Raw genomic sequence first — 19,385 nt, 5'->3', positions numbered from 1 at the left:
GGGGCTCTGAGGGCCGGGTGGATGCCGCCGGAGGGCACGGTTCCCTCGCGCCCTCTCCCGCTCTGGCTCTGCCTCTCCTCCCGGTGGGCCCACCCTGCATGTACTGCAGCTCATCAGCTGGGAGGGAGCCGGGTAGGGGCAGCCCTGAAGGGTCCTCTGTCTCTCACCAGTGGAACCGGGTCTTCCGGTCCAGGAGGAGAAGAGAGGCCAGGCCGGGGCCACATTTGTCTGCCTTTTACGGTTGACTCACTGAGTATCACGTTTCATGAACTTGGCACAAAATTTCGGGGCCTGGTGGTGACAAGTCCGCCATGCCCTCTTCATCAACGAGAAGCTGGGAAATCTCTGGCTTTGGCAAATGCACAGGGAAATGGCTGCTCCGGACACAGCTCCCGCCGTTCTTCTCTGCCTCCAGGCCCCTGTAATTCCTTTATTCAGAGTGACGTGTCTTAGGGTTTCAGGACAGGAACACGTGAAAAGCTATAAAGGTTAATTTGGTGTTCAAAGTGGTTAATGGGGTTCAAAGTGGTTCAAATAGCGGCTAATTTGGTGTTCAAAGATCAAGCGGTCATCCCCCGGGCCTCACAGCTCCATGAACAGTGGGACCAGGAGAGTGATCTGTGTTCACTTTGGTTACTGACCCTCTTCTTACATGCACCTTTTAAAAATTTGGCACCTTGTTTCTTTCTCCTTTAGTGAACCCTAACATAGAAAGAGTAAATCTTTAGGAAGCGTTCATCTGTAGAAATGAACCCGTATGTTTCTCAGCCTTCAATCTGAAAGCAGAGTGGGGGATTATTGTTTTGCTTGCTGAACAACCTCCTTTTCTAGAGACTTCTCCTTTGAGAATTGTCTCATCCACCACTCCATCTGCATAGTTAGTACAAGTCACCATGTTGGTACTGTGTGACCCGAGCCAGGAGGAGCCCCCTCCTAGAACCCAGCACCCTGGAGACAGCTGTCTACCCGGGCCACTGCAGTCCGTCTCAATTTAGAAGCAGGGCCGAGCACTCCAAGCTAAATCTGAGCACTCTCTCCACTAAGGAGATGCAAATCTGGGAAACTGCGCTATTTTTTCAAAATAGATTTCATTGTTTAGAGCAGTTTTAGATTCTCAGCAAAACTGAGAGGAAGGGGCAGAGATTTCCCACATACTCCCCGCCCCGACACAGGCAGGCACAGCCTCCCACGATCAACATTTCTCACGGGAGCACCTGTTTATTGTACTGGATGGCACCACAGGGACACAGCATTATCACCCAAAGTCCGTAGTTTCCACTGGACTCTTGGTGGACTGTCAGCGAGGCTGAGTTTGTAATCCCTGGAAAGCACTGGGGCCGGAGTCTGGGGCTCCCGGAAGGGCAGTCACTCACAGAGACGGACAAAATGTCCACGTTCAAATACGCCCTTAGCTGGGGCCAGTTTTCCTTCTCCCTGGCGGGCCTGGGACCAGGCTGTGGGCCTGAGGCTCTACAAGCTTCTCCTCCATTCAGACCCCACAGAGACGGCGAGGACTCCCATGGATGCCACCCTCAGACTGGCCTCCTTACTGGGCAGGCCAGGTAGGAGCTGGGAGGGTAAGCGTAGAGTTGACTTTACATTTGGCATCACAACGCTTCGATGGGGGACCAGCACTTTCAGGTGGTTTACTGTTCCAAACTACAGATGAAGCCCAGGGCCCCCCAACCTCTGCCCTACACCTTGCATGCCAGCCTTCTCCGTTCTGCCCATCGTTTCTCAGGCACCCAGACCCTTGCCTGGCCTGCCTGCCTGCCTAAGCTCTTTCCTCTACCTGGAACGTGCTTGGCTTTTCCTGGATCTCCATTTCCTTGTCTATAAAGAGGGATAGTACAGCAGTCCCCCTTTATGCACGGTTTTGTTTTCCACAGTTTCAGTTACCCGTGGTCAACCACGGTCCAAAAATATTAAATGGAAAATTCCAGAAATAAACCAATCGTTAAGTTTTAAATTGTATGCCATTCTGAGTAGCGTGATGAAATCTTGAGTGGTCAGGCCTGAGAGGTGAATCCTCCCTTTGTCCCGAGGCCCCACGCTGTACATGCCCCCCGCCCGTCAGTCACTCGGTAGCCTCCGGGTTATCAGAGCCACTGTCGCGGTATCACAGTGCTGGTGTTCAAGTCACCCTGATTTTACTTAATAACTGAATGACCCCAATGTGCAGGAGTAGTGATGCTGGCAGTTTGGACATACCAAAGAGAAGCCGTAACATGCTTCCTCTAAGTGAAAATTCTCAACCTAATAAGGAAAGAAAAAAAATTGTACGCTGATGTTGCTAAGCTTTGTGGTAACTTTTAGTATAACTATTGTTATAATTGTTCTATTTTATCATTAGTTATTTTTGTTAATCTCTTACTGTGCCTAATTTATAAATGAAACTTCCTCACAGGTGCTTATGTATAGGAGAAAACCTAGAATCTATAGGGGTCAGTGCTATCAGTGGCTTCAGGCATCCCCTGGGGGTCTTGGAACAGATCCATGGTGGATAAGGGGGGACTTCTGTCATTCTCATCCGATTCCAAGAGTCAGATGATTACTTGAAGGTGGCGGGGGTATCCGCCTGGGGAAGACAAGGCCTGTGGCAGAGGAAACAGTCTCGGCCAGAGTGACTCTGGAAGGCAGGACCCAGAGCAGTGGGGAGAGTGACAGGGAGAGAGATTTTAGTGAAGGAGCAGAGAAAAGCAGAGACCGGGCAGGCTGCTTCAGGAAACTGAATTCCAATCCTAAGGAGGGGAGAGAAGCTGGAGAGTCCTCTGGCAAAGAAGCTAGGAGTTGAGAATAAACAGGCTTTGGGCTTGAAAAGTCTAGCTCTGAGAGAAGTACCAGCACGAGCTTTGAGATTGAGTTCAAAGCCTCGCACCACCTCTTAGCAGCTGGGCTGCCCTCCTCCTCTCCGAGCGTCACTTGCCTTACCCGTGGCAGAGAGGCCGTGAGTGTCTGCCTGGAGGGCTCCTGTGGGCATTCAGGGCAGTGGGAGATATGAAGGAGCCAGTAGGCAGGACGCATTCAGCCCTTGGGAAATGTCGTTAATCACCCTTTTGTTCTCAAGGATGCTGAACAGAGTGAAGGGCACGATGCGGTGGACGTCGCTGCTGCTCCCAGGCCCGAAGCTGAGAAGGGTCACCAGCAGGCAGGAGGAGAGAGGTTGGAGCCGGTAGTGTATGCTAAGCAGAGAAACAAGGGCGAAGAATGAATTGGGTGTGTGTACACACACTGGTATTTTTCTGAACTCTCCATGGCTCTTTAAGTCTGTCTTTCCATCAATGCCGTAGCATCTTGACTACTCTGGCTTTATACTGAGTCTTGAAATCTGGTAATATAAGTTCGCCAACTTTGTTCTTCTTTTGCAATATTGTTTTGGCTATTACATGTCCTTGGAATTTCCATGAAAAGTTTGGAATCATCTAGTCAGTTTCTATAAAAGAGTCCTCTGGGCTTTTGATTGGGATTGCATTAAATCTAAAAACTAGGAGAAAAGGATATCTTCACAATATCAAGCCTTCCAATTTATGAATGTGGACTCTCTCTCCATTTATTTAGATCTTCTTTAATTTCTCTCAGCAGTGTTCTGAAGTTTGCAATGGAGTGGTCTTGCACATCTTTCATTAGATTTATTCTTAAGTATTTTATATTTTTTGATGCTCTTGTCAATGGCATTTTATACTGAAGTGTAAGTAACATACAATAAAATGCACAGAACTTAAGTGCTCAGTCCAGCGAGCTTGGGCAGTTTTATAAAGCTGTAGAACCATCGCCTAAAATAAGATGCAGAAATTTCCATCACGTCAGAAAGGTGCCTAATGCTGCTTTCCAGTCAATCCCCCCCGCCCCCCCACCCCCCCCCCAGCCCACTACAGAGCAAGCACTTCCTGATCTCCATGACTGTGGGCTCAGCTTTGCATGTTTGGGATTTCACGTAAACATATTCACGCAGGATGTCTTACTTTGAATCTTGTTTCTTTGACCTAACATAATGTATTTGAGACTAATCCATGTTATTTTGTGTGTCAAAAGTTTGTTCTTTTTATTGCTGAGTATTATACCGTCATATGAGTAAACAATGACTTGGTCTTCTGTGTGGGTTGTTTCTAGTTTGGGGCTGTTATGTATGAGACTGCTATGCAGATCCGCGTCCAAGTTGTTTTGTATATTTATGTTTTTGTTTCTCTTGTGTAAACACCTAGGAACAGAATTGCTGGGCCATGGGGTAGATATGTGTGTAACCCTATTGCAAAACGCCAACAGTTCTCAACATTGTTTTTACCATTGTATATCCCTACACATTTTTTCTTTTATGGTTCATGCTTTCTGTGCCCTGCCAGAAAAATCTTTCCCTACACCAAGGTCAGAGAGATTGTCTCCTATATTTTCTTTCAGAAGCTTTGTGGTTTTAGGTTTTACATTTAGGTCTATAATCCATCTCCAATTTAAATTTTTATTCAGGGGCTGGCCCAGTGGCACAGTGGTTAGGTGTGCACGTTCCGCTTCAGTGGCCCGGGGTTCACTGGTTCGGATCCCAGGTGCGGACATGGCACCACTTGGCAAGCCATGCTGTGGTAGGTGTCCCACATATAAAGTAGAGGGAGATCGGCCCAGATGTTAGCTCAGGGCCAGTCTTCCTCAGCAAAAGGAGGGAGCTTGGCAGCAGTTAGCTCAGGGCTAATCTTCCTCAAAAAAAAAAAGTTTATTCAGAGTGAGAAAGGGTTTGAAATTCATTTTTTCCATACAAATATCCAGTTGTCTCAGCAACATTAAAAAAAAAGACTTTCCCCATTAGAGACTGTTTGGTCCATTTATATTTAATGTAGTTATTGATATGATTGGGTTTAAATGTGCCATCCTGTTACCTACTCTCCATTTTGCACCTTTGTGGCTCCTCTTCTGCTTTCTTTTAACTGACTAATCACTAGTATTCCATTTAATTTATTTGATTGCCTTCTTAGCTCTCTCTGCCTTTTTCTCTTTAAAAAAATTTTTCTTTTTCCTGAGGAAGATTAGCCCTAAGCTAACGTCTGCCGCCAATCCTCCTCTTTTTGCTGAGGAAGATTGGCCCTGAGCTAACATCTGTGCCCATCTTCTATTTTATATGTGAGACACCTGCCACAGCATGGCTTGATAAGTGGTGCATAGGTCTGTGCCTGGGATCTGAACCAGTGAACCCCAGGCTGCTGCAGCGGAGCCCGAGAACTTAACCACCACACCACTGGGTGGGCCCCTTAAATTATTTTTTTAATTGATTGCTTTAGAGGAGGGCTTCTCGACCTTGGCAGTATTGACATTTTGGGTCAGATAAGTCTTTGTGGGGTGTACTTTCTTTGTATTTAGCTTCCTTGTGGTTTGCTGATCTTCCTGGTTCTATATGTTTGTGTTTTTCATAAAATTTGAGAAGCTTATAGTCATTATTTCTTCAAATATTTTTCTGCCCCATTGTCACTCTTGTCTCTTTCTGGCGTTTCAGTACTATGTATCTTATACTGTTTCACAGTGTCCTACATGTCCCTGAGTTTCCATTAATTTCCCGTCAATCTTCTTTCTCGTCTTTTCTTCAGATCAAGTAACTGGTGCTGATCAAGCTCACTGCTTCCTTCTTTGGCCATCTCCAAGTTCTGTTAAGCCAAGCCAGTGCATTTTTCATTTCAGTTATTTACTTTTCTGTTCTAGAATTTTCAGCTTTCCATTTCTCTGTTGAGATTCCTTATCTATTTTCTCGTTAAGACCACAGCTGCCTTTAGTTCCTTGAACATATTTAATACAGCTGCTGTGAAGTCTGCTAAGATCAATATCTAGCCCTCTCAGGGTTGGTTACTATTGACTGCTGTTTTCTTGACTATTGGTCACATTTTCGTTTCTTTGCATGTCTGGTAATTTCTTGATTTTATATTGGATATCAAATATTATTTTTAAAGGCAAGGAGAAAAATAATCTAAGGCCACATTTTTCTGCTTTGTTACCCCCAATTCCAAATTCAGCCACCTGGTGATTCATGTTTATTGTTCTTCATCTGGTCTCAGGCTCTGTTCACATGTGGGCGTTTCATCTTTAGAATACCTAAAAATAGTGCTACCTGTGTGCCGCTGGGTCTGTCTCTCTATCTAGTTCACTCTGTCTCCAAATTCCACCGTGTTCCTGTGTCTTGTGAAAACCTCTGCGATGGCCATTCTCTTCTGAACACTCTTCTCAGAGGTGTGTCATGCCATGTTGCTGGAGTTCACACATGTGTGTAGCAAATCCAACCCTGACCGCCTAATACTGGTTACGCTATATAAACTTTGTTGGTGAAGTCTAAAGCTGGGTAAAAGCTGTGTTATGCTAACAATGAACAATTTTTGCTGTGTATATTTGTATACTTTTTTTTCTTTTTGAGGAAGATTAGCCCTGAGCTAACATCTGCCACCAACCCTCCTCTTTTTGCTGAGGAAACCTGGCCCTGAGCTAACATCTGTGCCCATCTTCCTCTACTTTATATGTGGGATGCTGCCATGGCATGACTTGCCAAGTGGTGAGATGTCCGCACCCGGGATCCGAACCAGTGAACCCCAGGCCGCCGAAGTGGAACGTGTGCACTTAACCATGCACCATTTGGCCAGCGCCCCATTTGTATACATTTTTTAAAGTTACCTTGTTTTGAACCAGAGGCAGGCTTATTCCTGTTCCAAATGAAAGCACCGAAAGTCTCAATTATGTCGTGTTCTCTTGCATCCGTGTGCTTTGGTCTTAGTCTCCACCCATGAATTGTTCTTTTGCTTTCTATGTGGAATCCCAACTCAACAGCCACTCCAACCCAAAAGCATTGAGAAGTTACGGAATTCCAGAACAGATATTAGAATGGAAAATGAGTTTAACCAAAAGAAAAGAATGGCAGCAGTCCCATGTATAAAGTCCATTAACTTTAATGTGTTTATTTTTGCTTTGATCTTGTCATCAAGGGTGAATTTTTAGCTGTTCATTTTGTACAACAACAGAGAATCAGTGATTGCACGAACACAGGAGTGTCTACAAGGCTCGAATCTACCCCCAGCACACGTCAAAGGGACCTGAAGGACATGCCATGTGTCTTGAGTGACCGTGCACTGCCATCTACTCTGAGCTCTACACCAAACCGACATTTTAACTTTATTTGAAACATCTCTTAGAGACAAATATAGAATAGTGGATAGAAAGACCTCTGAAGAGCACCAGGAGTAATGATTTTGCCAAAGTTTGGTGTGTTTATTACGGATAGTTTTCAGGCATGAACTTACCGGAAAGCCTAACTGATCTGAGCAGTCCTTTTGACCTGTGATTTGATCACTAAATACATCCTGAAGTCCTAACAGAAAGCATTGTCTGAAAATTATGGATCCTGGTATCTTTTTATAAACAAACAACCTATTCTGATCTTGAAAATAGCAAGGAAATGCTGATGGAAGCTTTTTCAAGATGTTGAAACAGGTGCGCTAAAAGCTTATACAAAGTCACGTTTTCCAAACGCAGCAGGGAACGCGATCAGAGCGTCTGAAATACACCACTCATGAAAAAGACTACATGTTTAAGTGTTGTTTTCTCTTACTCTCTCCAACCTCCTTTCCTTCCTTAATAACTGGGCTCCACCTATGGTTTTAATCATACCTAATCAGAAATTGGTTTGACTTAATTTGGATTTCCTTTTATACGATTAGAAACAATAACTCCCCCACTTGTGATCACAGTGAGATATTCTCAGTCTCCTATCATTCATTCTCTATTATTTTAATTCAGTAGGATTCTAATGCTACTTGGCAATAGCTAATATTACTTGGATAAAGAAAGAGATGTTTAGGTAAGATAACCAGGCAAAGAATTTAGAAAGAAGTGATGGCTTCTGTGGTTAAAAATAAAAGTCTGGCATTTAGTTTTGCTTTGCCATACCGAAAATGGATGTTGCTATTCTTGTTCAACATAGAAAACTTAAATTCCATGCCCGGGCTCTGGAATGTGTAAAGTAACTATGGATACCAGATTTATGATTAAAAAACAAAATCTGGCATTTAGTCTTCTGTTCATATTTAAAATCAAGAAATCAAGAAATAATTGTATTCCTGAAATATGTTAATTTCTATATAACAAATCCGCTAGTTTATACACTCAGGGACACTGATGATAAACACTCTCAGTTCTGGGTTCAATTTGAGGGCATGAGGTTGTCACACTATATGGCCTCTTGGGAACACAAATAAAAGCAGGCCATGGAAAGAGGTTCTCTATGTTCCCTGTCCTCCTTTTCTGTAATCCTCTCTTCTTCCAGAAGAATCCTGGAGACAGAGACACCCTGGCTTTGACTGTGCTACTGCTGAGCGCTTGCACTGCTGCTGTCCCCCGTGGGCAGTGGCTCCCAGTCTCACCTCCCCACTCCAGCCTTGGGAACTTTAGGTGACCTCACACGGAGTAATTATCTGACGCAATCTGCCTGGATGTTCCCCATCTTTTACCACTCCCTCTCCATTACGTGTAGGAAAGAATTACTCTAATTCTGCCCTGTTCTCACAAATCTAAGCCCATTGGGGGAATAAAAGATGCCAATTTTCACCTCATTCTGCCAATACTGAGGTTATAGCATCTGTGAAGCCTCCACTGGGCCGCAAGTGCCAAAAAGGCAGGGATGAAGCCTGAGTGCTCAGTGCTCACCACTGGATGCACTCGGTTAGACTCTGTCTGCTCGGCACGTGGCGGGTGTCAGGAAAAAGCATTAATACAGGAAAGAATAAAACACACAGCAGATGTCCTTATAGCAAAAATAGAGACGTTCCCAGTGAAATCTGTTCATAAGGTAGACCAGTGTTATAAATTCAATCATGCTTATAATAAAAGAAACACTTTGTGCATTTGGCATATAGAAATTACGTATGTGAATATAGTCCACATTGGGGTGTTTCGGAATTAATTGTTTCTTTACTATTTTCCAGGCTTGTCAGAATAATCATTCTTCTGAACTCATTAAAATTTCTCCTTTTTTCCTTTTCGTTTTCTTTTTTCTGGCTGCTGGGAATGTTGAGGCATTGCAAAAGATTCCAACTCTGCGGCCTGAACTGAAGTTGCCACAAACCAAAACCACTTGCTGTGGCGACTGCAGACTGACGACGATGCTGTGGGTGTGACTGCTGCAGTCTGAACATGTGTTTCAGATACATTAGAAAGGGCAAACACTGCTTGTTAAAATAGAAGCAACAGTTATTGGATTTTCTCCATTTTTGTTATTACTCCATTTTCGGAATACATGCCTGAGATAAAAGGGGAATCAAGGTGGTCAACACATAAAGACGGTTTGGTTGTCGTCTTGGAGCCTGAAGAGAGGGAGTATTCTTGCTTCATGTCCCACGGTTCTGGTTTTAACCCATGTGGCAGGATTTACACCTTTTCATTATCATACTAACCAGTCACTGGTTGTCCTTGCACATGCTAAGACGGATGGGAATTTAAAATTTGCACAAGACACCATTCTCTTGGGTTAGAGATGGCTAATGACGTCATTCTTACAGGATTTTTTTTTTTTTAAAGATTTTATGTTTCCTTTTTCTCCCCAAAGCCCCTTGGTACATAGCTGTGTATTTTTACTTGTGGGTCCTTCTAGTTGTGGCATGTGGGACGCTGCCTCAGCATGCCCTAATGAGTGGTGCTAGGTCAGCGCCCGGGATTCGAACCAATGAAACCCTGGGCCGCCGAAGCGCAGCTGGCGAACGCCGCCACTCGGCCACGGGGCCGGCCCAGGATGTGTTTTCTTTATTATATGGGCAAACATGACCCTTGGCATTCTATGGATCAGAAAACCCTCCAAGAAGCAAGAGCAGGAAATCACCCTGGAGTCTGTTCTCATGAAACTGTTTTAAACTGAATACTCACTGTGTTCAAACTGGCATTTGGAAAATTACCAGCATCTTAAAACTCCCTCTCTTTGTAGCTGTGACTCTCTTTATCTGACTTCAGTTTTATTTGGGCACTCTAAAATGAAGGTCTGTTATTTAGCCCATCTTATTATGTTTTACAATTCTAAAAAGGGGCATTTCCTCCTCAAAAATGCAAAAATTCTAAGGATTCAGGGTAAAACCATGTCTAGGCTCTGGAAAGTGAACAGAACCTAGGACAGTAAAGGTGTTCAGGACAGCAGTAAATAAGGCCACATGTGTCCATTTTCTTTGGGAAAGAATGGAATAGGGACTGTAATTTTACTAACTTTACAAATAACGCAGAATGTTCATTTTCTTACTTCAGTGTTACTCCACTTCAGAAAGAGCACAAATATCAGAAAGCATGATTCATGATGTAATATAATGTCACTTTTCTTAATGTAAAACATTTCATTTTATATTCTCCTTTGACTTTATAATTTCTTAAAAATGCTTTTCTTTACGTTCTGACTTAGACCACACTGGAAATTAATTTTGCAGTTTTTGGTGAGGAGATTGGCCTGCGTTAACACCTGTTGCCAATCTTCCTTTTTCCCTCCCCAGAGCCCCGGTACATAGTTGTATGTCCTAATTGTAGATCATTCTAGTTCCTCTGCGTGGGATGCTGCCACGTGGCTTGATGATCAGTACACAGGTCTGCGCCCAGGATCCGAACCGGTGACCCCTGGCCGAGGAAGCGGAGCGCACCAAATTAACCCTCAGCCATGGGGCCGGCCCCAAATTCTGCATTTCGTTATTAAAAAATGTTCTAAACTATTTTTCTTAAATGTGGTTCCGCCTGTGCCATCAGCCCTATGAAAAGGAAGCTTTAAAATTCTGCCTTCAGTAACATGTAAGCACTACTCCAGAGGGGCAGCCCGTGTCTGAATAGGGGAAAGGCGGGGGCAGCCACCTTCCACTGATCTGTGCTGGCGTCAGCGACCACCGTTAAATAGACGTGGGCATGCGAAAGGTCTGACCCGCCAATTCTGATAACCTAAGTTTTCATTTTTCACGTCGCGGCATCCCCAGAGCTCCTCCCCCGCAATTCCTTGACTATCTTCTACCTCTGCTTCCGCATGAATGCAGTTTCAACTATGCCTTGTCTGACTGATAGAGAAATATGCTGAGACAATGCATGATGCCGCACGTAACCTCTGAACTTCCCCATGACAGAAGGCGATGCGAGAGGGTGGCCGGTCCCTCCAGAGGCAGTGAGCCACCAGGGCAGATCGTCCTGCCCCTCCCTCATCACCATCTGCCACCAGAGCCTTCCCAGGAACCCGCCTGTGCCCAGAGCTGGGGACCCTTGAGGTTTCTGAGATGAATTTGGATTTGGCAAATGTCAGAGGGGACTTTGTGGTTAAATACTGCCAGACTAGAGAACTTACAGGGAACCACCATCTCTAAACAGAATCTACGCCTTTGCGGCTTGCTTGCTTTTAGGTGGAGTTTTGAATTGTGAAAATGCCTGTGACGGTTTGTTAAAATGAACAGCTACTACGTGCTCTCTTCAAGGTCCTTAGCTTGGATTTATTAAAATGATGGTACAGATGGTGGGGTGGTTATTACCAAACACATAAAAATCATCATAATCAACCCTTGGTTAAATAGTTTGCAGCTTAACAGTGGTAAAAATAAAAAATAATGGACAAAGCATCAACGTTATTAAGAATTAGCAAAGAAGTTTACATATTAGAAAACACTTCAGAAGCACATACCTAACGGAAGCCCTGTGGTGTCAACGGTTGCTTGCCCTTTAAAATCTGCCACCTAGCCTAAGTGACTTTACTTTCAGTTTTTTACTATTTTGGATAATGTCCAGAGGGCAAGTATATATTAAATAGGATTTTAAGTTAATGATTTTACTCTAAATTCCCTTTGTACCATGTTTTCAACTAGATTTGTTTCATTCGTTATTTTGGGGTTCTCGCTCACAGCTTCCCAAACAACCCCCCAGGCTGAGTGATGAGCAGGGAGCGGGAGTCAAGCCTCGCATGTCAGGCAAGAGGTAACTTGCCAAACTCAATTAGTCCATAAAATGTGAAAGGTGGGACCACGCGGGATGGGAGTTTAGAACGAAAGAGCTTTGATTTCAAATCATTTCATTGAATCTGGAAAGAATGACAGAGGAAAGAGAGTAAGTGTTAATAGTTTACATTTCCATTATTATACAATGGATACATAATTTTAAAAATCTACTTAAAATTTAAAAAATGAATTAAAACCAAATATGCCTTTTCCCTCTTTCCTATTATTTTCAATTATTTTCTTCACTCTCACATAGTGATGAAATGTAAAAATATTTACTTCGATTCAATCTTGGAATGAATTTGAGAAAGCCCTAGCTATGGCACGGCTCTTGCTTATTATTACTCACATAAGAGGGGAGACGGCGTTTAGAGCTTCAAGCTGGATTGCTGGGCTCCTGCGTCCACGTGAGGCCGATGGGCAAACTAAATCATACTCTTTCCCACCACGGCTTTCACAGCAATCGGCCTCTTAGTGAAAGGCTCAGTGCTTCTCACTTGCACGCTGTGCTGCTACTATCAAGAGTCACAGTGAATGAGAAAACAGTAACGTTGCCATACGCCAGAATTTCCCAAAGTGGGGCGGATGGAACACGAGCTCCTGTCACTAGGTGTCACTCAAAAAAGTTTCTGTGGTCATATTAATCTGGAAAACACTGAGCTAACTGAAATGACATTTGTGATGTGTTTTTTCCCTCTTTAGGACCTTTAAATTAGAATTTTCACTGTGCTTATATGTATGAACTTTCTAAGATAATATGTTTCCCAAAGTCATTGACCCTGGAACTCTATATTTGGAGGAAAGAGCATCTTTAGAACTTGTGTTCTGTGGAACACACTTTGGGGAACACTGGATTCTATCACTCCTGCGGTGTTCAGCCAACTAGCTCAAAAAGTCTAGATATCAACAATTTAATCCAGAGGCAATTAAATAGGCCCCAGCATGGCATCTAACAGTCATGTCATTTCTGCAGAGCTGGGTCAAGAATGCTGGTGTGACAAGCTAAGGCAGTTTTGGGGGAATATTAAGGGAAGATCAGTTTAATGATGGGTCAAAAGGAGGAAGAAAATTTCTGAAATCATTGGAAAATAAAGCTTTACCCAGAGTATGTATTCCTATACTTTCAAATGAAATGTTGCCCTTTCTAAACCTTCTGCATTGACACAGTTGCAAGAGTTAGACTTGGCAGCTGAGAGGAAAACAATCGGGAAGATCCAGGTGTGCCTGGCAAAGGAAAAAGGGAGCCCTGCCTTTGTGACTCCCTCATGTATTAATAACCAGATTCCCCAGGGATCAATTCAACAGTGTAATCAATTTCCTAGAATCACTTCAGATAGAACTGAAACGCAATGCTGTTTGCACAAAATGTACGCGGGTTGAATGTTCGTTACAGGTGTATGAGATTAGGCCTGTTTTAAACTACCCAGATTTCATAAGCTCCTTCACTCTATAAAACGCTCTCTGTAATATTCTTGTTCCATAGACAAGATTCAAGAGGCCAGAACCTTGATTCACAGCGAGGAATCACCAGTAGCCACTGGTGAGCAGTAACGTCTTCACACGGGTCAGTCACGCCATATTAGAACAGGACTTCAGAGTTAAGTGCCTTGGGCAAGTTGGCCACATAAAATAAATGCAGGTCTTGGGAACTAGCTTTGGAGTTTCCACATAAGTACTGTTTATTCCTTTGATTAGAGAATTGCAAATACAATGAATTTTTTAAAAGATTTTCCTGCCTACCCCCCTCCCCGCTAAATCCCAACCTATTTTAAGAGTCCACATTACCGGGGAGCAGTAGCAGCAGCGCAGTGCATTATGAGGACCTGGGCTGGCATCCTGCTGGGGGCTCATGAGCACGGCCTGTTCTTTCCCAGCTTCACTTCTAAAAGACTGTAAAATCATCCCCAAATTTGGCACCATGGGGGCTATTGGCAACTTGAACTCAGGTAAGGGAGTCTAGGTAGCCTCAGGCGACAATTCCAAAGCTTTGGCAGTGCTGTCTAGGGAAGCCTCAGAGGCAGTCTTCTCAAATCATTGTCCCTACAGCCAGACTCCACCTGCCCGAGGCCACAGAACAGGGCAGTGGCCTGCGCTCAGGGCACTGAGCTGAGGCCTGCAGACCGACAGCTGGACGAGGGGCAGGGAGAAGGCCCAGGGGGACAGGGGAAGACAGCAGAGGACTCGGACTTTAGACCTAACTACTAATCAACTCTACTTCTCAAACTTCTATCGTCAAAAAATCTACAAGCCAAAGTGGGAGGAAAAGAGGCAGAAAGGGACTAGGAAATACCCACAGTACTTGGTTAAAGTCAGAAATGGATTAATTCTACAAAGCAAAATTTAGAAGATGCCTGTGAACCTGAACTAGAGGGAAAGTCACACGCCCCTGCACTCAGCACCGTCTGTTAAGACATTTTGCAGGGTAAATAAACACTAATTTACTAATTTAGTAGCTTTGCTTTTTCAACTTCACCAGAACATTACTATTTTCATTTTAGACAATAACATTCATCACAGGAATTTAAAAATGTCTTTCCCTTCTTATGGATTTTGGGGTTAAGTTAAAAATGAAGAAGGAAAATGACTGTGTACCATGAAATGCTGAGGCTGCTTAGTCCTGAACGTCAGTTAGATGTGGGGTTTGGTAACTCCCCGAGTCAGGATGTCCTGAATCCCCAGGAACACTCAGGCCACCAGGCTTGACTGTCCCATTACTGATCACAACCCCTATGTTCCCCACATTCCCTCCCAACCCCCACCCCAAATGACACATCCCAATGTTCAGTGTCTTTCGACAAACACTTCAATCTAAAATGGTGGCAGGTATCTTGTCTAGAACATTCTATGGCTAAAAAAATAAATAACCAGGGTTCTAATTCTAATATTGGAAATCCTAATGTTACAGTTTACAAAAGTAAGCAAAGTTCTTGGGAAATCATTGTTAACTCTCATTACAATCAAACAAAATTAAGTGCTTGGAGGAATCTAAACAGACTGCGGTCCTCGGCAGCCACAACGGAAGCTTTTCATCCTCTCGAGTTCTCTCCTGGAAGCTGCTTCTGGAAAGCTCCACAGCTGAAGAAGGGCAGGGGAGGGACAGCATGGGCAGGAGGCGGCCAGTGAATGGGGCCTTCAAGAAGGCCTAACGACAAATGCCCACCCCAAAACCAGGAGGACACCCCGGCATTTCAGACAAGGGAGCTGGGAATGCAAAGAAAATCTTGTTTGGCTGTTTGAGCCACTTCAGTCAGGCAAACAGGCTGACCCAGCATTTCTGTCAATTAACTGCTAAAATACTGAGATTGGAAACATGACTTTGGTGATAGGAAATGGAGAGCAGCAAGCCTGGCCCCAAGATAACTCTGGGGGGCGTAACAGTACAGGTTCAAGCTTGAGTTCCAACCCACTCTGGACTGAGCGCAGGGCAGGAGCAGGGGAAGCTGCCCGGGGCCGCGGGAAATCTGCGACCAACAGTTAAAGGCTGCGGCCCGTCCGCTGCAAGAGCAGCACATCCCAGCAGTTCACCACTAAATTCCAACCTGCGCTGGGCACTGGCCTCGGCGGCAAGGAACAAACCTGCAGCTCCCGGCCACTGCTCCCCAGATCACTGCTCGAGAGACACTCGAAAGCTGCTGGGCTAGGAGAAAACACCCTGCACGAAAACTGGCAGCTGGAGCTCGGCGCAGGGGTCACCTCGCCAGCTTTCTATCCCAGTGCAAAGAGCAGACTTCCCAAGGGGCACTGGGACTTATTCAGCCATTATTTTCCTCTATCTGCCCTTAAAGATGGAAGGGATTGTGGTATAGTGATTTGCTTTTTTCATTTCCTCTAATAGGTTTCTTGGTAACGAAAGACAAAACTCATGGTGTCTGGAGGTGAAGTTAACAGCAGCCTCGTCTAAGGTGAGGGTAAGCCAAAGGTTAAGGTCATGCACAGTTAGGATAAACGCGCAAAGACTGGTCGGGTGGTACACAAAGTCTATTTAACTAATAAAGGGAGGGAGGGAAAAAGGTTATTTCTGCTGTGCAGGCAGCTCTCATCCTCCCCGCTTCCTTCAGTCTCCAAGAGAGGCTGCGGAATAATAAACCATCCCAAATCTGTCTGAGCTGCTGCTGAGCAGAAAACCTGGGCTCGGGCAGACAGAGCATCCTCAGACAGCTGCTTCTCGGCAAGGGCGCTGCCACACAGGCCCCAACTCACAGGTGACCTGTGGCCTGTCTCCCACAGCTCTGGGAGCCTGCCCTGTTCACTGCTCCAAAGAGAGGACACAAAGTCTGATGCCGAGAAGGCCCTGTAAGGGATCTTGAACAGAATCTTAAAATAGAGACTATATGGCACATATGCCAATCACTTCATACATGTGCATCTACAGCTAGATATTTATATATTTGGAACATTGGATGAAAGAGCTGGGAAAATATGAAGAAACCATTTTCCAGCCTCTCAACTACATTGGCCAAGAGCACCCTCTGTTCATCACTGCATACAGACCTAAGGCTGCCAGGGAGGGGGCCCATGTCTGGGATGGATGATCCTACTGCAACTCCCACACCTTGCACTACATTAAAAGAGATCAGTGTGTTGAAAGTCCTTTAGTCTAAGGCAGCTGAGACCCCAAAGGGTTCACTGCTCTTCTGTTTTGCTGCTATTCCTGAACTTCACCACCATGACTGTTATATTGTCAGGGCAGCCTCTGTAAAATGACTGCAAAACTATGCTCTTGGCCCCAAAGTGAGGTTCATCCAAGCGCTCCTTGATGAATCGGACAGCTTCTTCATTGCTGAAAGCATCCCAGAGGCCATCTGATGCCAAGATCATGAACTCAGGCTGGAGCTTGTCCAGGTCAAAGGTTAGGATATCTGGGTCTGGGATGACCACGTTGAGGTTTTTCAGTGGATAATCCCCCAGGGATCGAGACATGGCCAGGATTCCCTGGACCCTCCAGGAGCCATTGAAACTGATGAAACCTCCTGGAAAGAGAAAATGAACCTATTAGCTTGACCAACTGAGATCTCACCCACCTGGTAGAGTTCCAGTGTGTGTACAAAAGCCTGAGCCCACCCGCACACTGCAAGAAGGAGCAGCATGCCGGCCGCATGGCTGGGGGCCTCACGCAACAGCAACAGATCCTCATGCCCTTATCCTTGGCATCTTAAAGAGCTTCAAGAATATATCAATAAGAATATTGAGGCTAGGAGACACGTATGGGTGAGGGCATCAGTTCTAACTCAACAATACCTTGGCAGCTCAGTGACGGACAGTGGGGGGGCACTAGGGTGGGAGTTCGAGGAGAGTGGCAAAGGAGTGCTGAAAGGCAGGGGGATGGGCATTGGAGACAACCACCAGGGTACCTCATTTAGCTGGAGGCTGCCCCTGGGTGTGACCATGTAGATCCCAAAACCGCTCCCCAAATAGAATCAGATTAAAGAACGGCATATTCTAGCACAGCGGTTAAAGGCTCAGGCTCTGGGTCAGACTGCTTGGATTTGATTCTCGGCTCTGTCACTTGTAGTTAGGTGTGACTTTGGAGGAGAAACTCTCTCTCATCCTGGGTTTCCCTGGCTGCAAAATGGGGATAATAATGGTACCTATTCCGCTGAATCGTTGCAAGAAAAAAAGTTATTCCAAATAAAAACTTAGCACAGTGCCTGGCTATAATATGCACTTTCAACATTATCTATTATTATTTTTTTCTTTAAGGGAGCTAGAACTTCCATCATTCACATATTATTTGTCAGATATTTATTAAATATATACTCCATGTAAGGCCCTTTGTAGGCTATAAAGTTATACAAGATCCAGACCTTTCTCTAAAGAAGCAGACAGTCTGGCAGGAGGGAGAAACCACATGTATTCACAGCTGCGGGCACAAAGCAGTCTGCTTCCGGGGAGGCTGGTACCCCTAAATGCTGTAGGTGGAGAGCAGGGATGATTTCTGGCTGTGATGATCAGGGAGGAGTGAGCATTGAAGCTGGGCTTTGAATGACAGGGAGCACTTCCATGGGCAGAGATGTATGAGAACATTCCAGGAATGTGGTCTGGTGGCAAGAGCAAGGCTCTGGAGCCAGGCTGTCCTGCGTCTCAGTTCTGGTCTCATCATTCACTAGCTGTGTGTCTTTGGGCACACAGGCCTCTCTGAGGCACCATTTTGTTGGGTGTAAAATGAGGATAACATTACCAACCTCAGAAGGAAGGTAAAGAGAAAGCATACTTGTAAAGCGCGAGGCTTGGCTCCCAGCACAGAGTGAGCACACAGTGTATGGCAGCTGATATCACTGTTGTTGGAAACAGCAAAAGGGGTGGAGGCAGGACCAATGTGTATGTGGCCCAGACTGGTTGCAGTGTATTGTCATGCTGAGTAGGAAGGGGACAGAAATCCTGAAAGGAAGGCTGAGGTCAGAGAAAATACACATAAAAAATAAAATCAATCTTTGTCCCTTAAGCTTTGCTATAAAATACAGCCTTGACACAGCAGGTTAGGTTGACCTCCTTGGAGAGGGAGTTCAAATTTGCTTCTGCAAAGAATGACTGCAGGGCAGGGTGTGGCAGGGAAGAGGAGGGAGGCAGAGATGGGAGTGACATTCCAGAAGAGAGTGCTGGATGCTCAGAGGACACTTGCAGGTGTATCACAGACTCATCCCTGCCTACGCTCACACAGAGCAGGCTAACTGTATCTGAAGTCCAGGCCCACAGCCGACTCACGGGGACATGGTGACTTCGCACAGAAGCAGCCAGCGTATTTTGCTCATCCTGCTTGCTGCCCATCAAAGCTTGACGGATGCTCCTAAAACATCATTTGTCTCATCCCATCAACTGAAAACCTGACCAAAGCTTTCACCAAAAATTATTCTGCATCTCAAGCAGTCACTGAAGCAGGAGGTTATAATAAAATTCAACACTTTTTGACTCAAAAGTCCAGCTTTCTACTGCGAAAAGGCAATGTTGATTAGGACAGAAGCTGACCATAGAGACTGAGTCAACAGGTGGCAGGGACCCAGCCTGGTCAGAGCCCCAGGGGCACGAGCTCCCCTGGCAGCTGGGCCTGGTGCGTGGTGGGTGTGCGGAGCCTCCAGGCTGCAGCCTTCAGTCTGGGGAGGGGCAGGAGGGTCCTAGAAACGACCCCCCCAGAGGATGCCCTCCCAGAGGATCGTGCAAATGTAATCATCAACTGTTAACCTTCCTTCAAGTCCTCTCCCAATGCCGCCTTAATGAGGCCCGCACTCACCACCCTAATTATAATGGCACCTGACACTCCTCGTTCCTTTACCTGCTTTACGTAGCTCCACAGCAGTTACCACCTCGGAATATACTGGATAATTCACTTATTTTATTGTTAATGTCTGTCTACTCCATTCCCCACCCCCATCCCAATTCCAGAATGTAACTTTGTATCCCCAAGTCCCTGGATGTTGAAAAAACGAATGAAAAAGGCACCCT

At 45.2% G+C, this 19,385-nt stretch overlaps 1 protein-coding gene across 5 annotated transcripts in view; it reads right to left on the bottom strand.

The window, feature by feature from the left end:
• Nucleotides 1-11,425: 11,425 nt before the first annotated feature.
• PPM1L (protein phosphatase, Mg2+/Mn2+ dependent 1L) overlaps nucleotides 11,426-19,385 on the bottom strand; it is a 215,868-nt gene continuing 207,908 nt past the window's right edge. For all 5 annotated transcript variants that reach the window (XM_070583054.1, XM_070583057.1, XM_070583056.1 and 2 more), the window contains exon 4: nucleotides 11,426-16,918. In XM_070583054.1, coding sequence (XP_070439155.1) covers nucleotides 16,572-16,918 — 347 coding nt within the window. In that variant the 3' untranslated portion in view covers nucleotides 11,426-16,571. The remainder of the gene's footprint in view (nucleotides 16,919-19,385) is intronic.

This window comes from Equus przewalskii, chromosome 18 (assembly GCF_037783145.1).
Source record: "Equus przewalskii isolate Varuska chromosome 18, EquPr2, whole genome shotgun sequence".
NCBI lineage: Eukaryota > Metazoa > Chordata > Mammalia > Perissodactyla > Equidae > Equus > Equus przewalskii.
Note: the sequence above shows the minus strand (reverse complement) of the source record. Positions and strands in the feature narration are given on the sequence as shown.